At 47.4% G+C, this 3381-nt stretch overlaps 1 protein-coding gene across 2 annotated transcripts in view; it reads left to right on the forward strand.

Annotated features, from left to right (window-relative positions):
- LOC116842305 overlaps positions 1 to 3255 on the forward strand; it is a 15055-nt gene extending 11800 nt beyond the window's left edge. For both annotated transcript variants that reach the window (XM_032811313.1, XM_032811314.1), the window contains exon 13: positions 342 to 3255. In XM_032811313.1, coding sequence (XP_032667204.1) covers positions 342 to 2467 — 2126 coding nt within the window. In that variant the 3' untranslated portion in view covers positions 2468 to 3255. The remainder of the gene's footprint in view (positions 1 to 341) is intronic.
- Positions 3256 to 3381: the final 126 nt, after the last annotated feature.

Below are 3381 nucleotides of genomic sequence, written 5' to 3' on the forward strand. Positions count from 1 at the left end.
TATATATATATATATATATATATATATATATATATATGTATGTATATATGTATATATGTATATAACTTCAAAAGAATAATATTATTATGGTTTGTATCAATATTTAGTCGTTACTTGAAACTTTTCTTAAATGAGATACTCAGATTTAAGTACAGAGTTAGATGAAAGTTTTTCTGTTTAAAATGATAATTAAAAATAAAGTTGAGCTGCAATTACAGATATAATGTTACAAATAACATATAATCCAATTGAAAAACCCGAGTCTGATTCTGAAAACTCCAAGTGTCTCACGTGAGACTAAATAACGACTATTAATACGGCTCTATATTTTATTTTCGCAGACGATGACAATGGCTCTTTGAAATGTCACGGCGCTGATACCGGAAACGAGACATCGGTACGTTACGAGAATTACAGTTTATCCGAGCTGCAAAGCGACGTCGACCGACATTACGAGATTCTCACGTTTAAGACGGACACGTGCGACGATACGGTTGATAACCGCTTTTTATACGAACCAATTGGCTGTCACGAGAATCGCAGTCCTCCTCGCAGTAATCAAAATACGAGAGTAAAGCTCTCGTCATCAAGATTACCTGGCGTGGAGAAATCAGACCTCTCGGAAATTCCGACGAATCTCTTGATCGATTCGACAATTCGGACCATCCCGATAACCGTCTCTAGAGATAACGAAGCGCGCTGTCTCGAGAGGATTCTGATCAATGAAGAAACATTGAACAAAATAATCGTTCCTACGAGCGCGGAGAGCGGCACGAAGAGCGCGGGGAGACCTCGGGATCGTTTCGCGAACGCTGATCATCTGGAAGAAAGCACAGCGGTCAGCGATCATCGGCATGACGGCGACCACGCAACGGTGAGAATGGCCGAGGATCACCAAGTCGTGTGCACCAAGAAGGATGGATCTTCCTCCAGAAATGTCTTCGTGAGGACGAAGCGCATGATCTTCGGACCGTTCCGCCGATCAGAGGATCGCCCTTTCTCGAGGAAGGAGAGCGACGGCTCCGTGGACGAGCGACTTCTGCGTTCCAAGTCCAAGAGTAAATCGAGGTCATCTTCACCGAAGCTGTGCCGGCAAGACGCTCTGCTGCGCGTATCGTTGTCTTTGCCATGGCCGCTGCGCTCCACCTCGAAAGAGAGCGAGGTTGCCTCCGGAACTGAGTCCAGGAGAAGTTCAAGCGGCAAGGCGGAAGACGTAGTAACGGTACAGAGAAGGGACTCTCGTTGCAGCAAGTTCATTAGCGACGAGCAGAGAAACACGGATGATAAAAAGCCCAACGATCAAGTGACTAACGAAGAACCGTTGTCCACTGAGATAAATCAACCACAGACTCATCACGCAGTCACAAAGCCTAGCGCCGCGTTGGTAAACACGAGGACTTCGGTGGGAACGTCCTCTCCGTGCGTTTTGGAGCAAGCAGACCGGTCAAGAGTCGTTATGGTCGGGCAGGAACAGAGTACGAGTCGAATGCAGGACGAGGGCAAGCGTGGTCGAACGCAGGACGAAGGAGAGCAGGACCAAGTCAAGTGTAGTCGAGCACAGAACGAAGAGGAGCACAATGCGGACAGGTGCGGCGAAAGGCAGAGCGAAGAGAAACCGGACGAGGTGAAGTGCAGTCGAAGGCAGGACGAGCTGAGGCAGCAGCAGGACGAGAATCACGCGAAGGGCGACGCGGTGCCGTCGGACTTGATGCACAAACTCAGAATACTCTCAGACGCCGCGGCGAGAAGGGAAGGACGAGTGACTGCTGCTGCGGAGAGCTTCGCGGTCAGCAGCTCGGAATCGCGCTCCTCCAGGATACGGCGTGCCAAGGAGAGTTTCCTGTCGCGCCGAGGCGGTCCCTTCTGCCGCTCGATGATGGAGCCGCCGGAAGCGGGCAGTCGCGAGAACGATCCCTGGAGACGAATGTCCACGTCCAGTCAGGTCTCGAGACCGAGTGAAGCCGCGGCGTCCACCACGGAGTCTGAGGAAGGCGCGAGAAGTGCGATGGAAGCGGCGGTCCCGCACGACGAAAGCTCCAGTTCGAGCGAAGACCAAAGCTGCGCGCATCAAGAGGACCTCGACGTCGGTGTGCGAGCGGACCTGGTGAAGTCCGCCAGCGCTGGTATGATCAACGTGGACCCCGACACGTTCGGCCGGCTGGTCGCGGTCGATCGCGGATGCGAGTCCTTGCCGAGGACGATCGCGAAGCGCCGCGACGCGTCCGGCCCGTTGGCGAAGATCGTCAGCAAGCTGAAACTCTCACGCCTGATCCGCGCCAAGAACGTCGACGGCGGCAACATGAGCACGATCTCGACGTTGTGCAGGCAGAGCCTAATGATCAACATGCAAAGCAGCTCGGAGGCTCGGCGCGATGACGAGGTTGCGAATGGTCCGGAAGAAACCGCGCACGACGCGGATAAAGATGATGACGGTCAGGTCGAGTCTTCCGAAAAGATCCACGAATAAATGCTTCGTACGAGTCAATTATGTAATCTTAGGTGTCTCTTTGTGAATTCGTATCTGTTTCTTCAAATTTTCTTCAGCCGTGTAAACTACGCGGCTGTTTAACTTTTTGATAGGGGAGACCAGGACTGTATGCCCCCAACGGTATGTTGCGCATGTGCTTTTTCTAGTATTTATCTTGAGGAAAATAGTGGATACACAGAATCGCGAAATAGTCCTTTTAAAACATAAATATTGTTTCCTGAGTTTCATTAAAATCGGAATAATATTACAGTTCCTACACAACAGAAATGTTCAAAATACATCATAGGGATATCCTAGAAATGTTGCGATTAGAGATGGACGATACCGATACTGATTGTAGCTTATAATCGATTATTTCTGTTCGATGTTCCATCTCTACAGCCGAGCGCGAACTTCGAACACGATCGTCCACTCGCCGTCCTCCATTACTTGCTTCGCCATCTCGCTCGCGCTCGCTTATCTGCCCGTCTGTCATTGTGGCTGTTTACGATAATTCGAGTTGGAGTAAGTACGAGTTAGTTTCACTAGGGCCGAAAAATATGATAGGCACAAGCATCTAGTATTTTCATGATTTATGACAACTCAATGCTGTCCGATAAATCGAGTAGAGTTAGGGTAGTATAGCGGATAGTATATGTGTAAGAGTTAACAGTATCATGTAACATAGTTTCGTAAAATATGTAACATTAATGTTACGAAACAATGATTTATTACATTTTAGAAAAATTAGAAGCACTAAATTAAATTATGAAAAGATATGTATTTGTGAAATATTCAATAATAATAGATTAATAATAGGTTAGAATAATTGTTTTTTACTTTTGAATATTTTATAAATACATGATACCTTTTCATAATTTAATTTAGTGCTTCTAATTTTTCTAACAACTCAT

This window comes from Odontomachus brunneus, unplaced genomic scaffold (assembly GCF_010583005.1).
Source record: "Odontomachus brunneus isolate Ranch 3 - 2012 unplaced genomic scaffold, Obru_v1 Obru_scaffold_024, whole genome shotgun sequence".
NCBI classification, from domain to species: Eukaryota; Metazoa; Arthropoda; class Insecta; order Hymenoptera; family Formicidae; genus Odontomachus; species Odontomachus brunneus.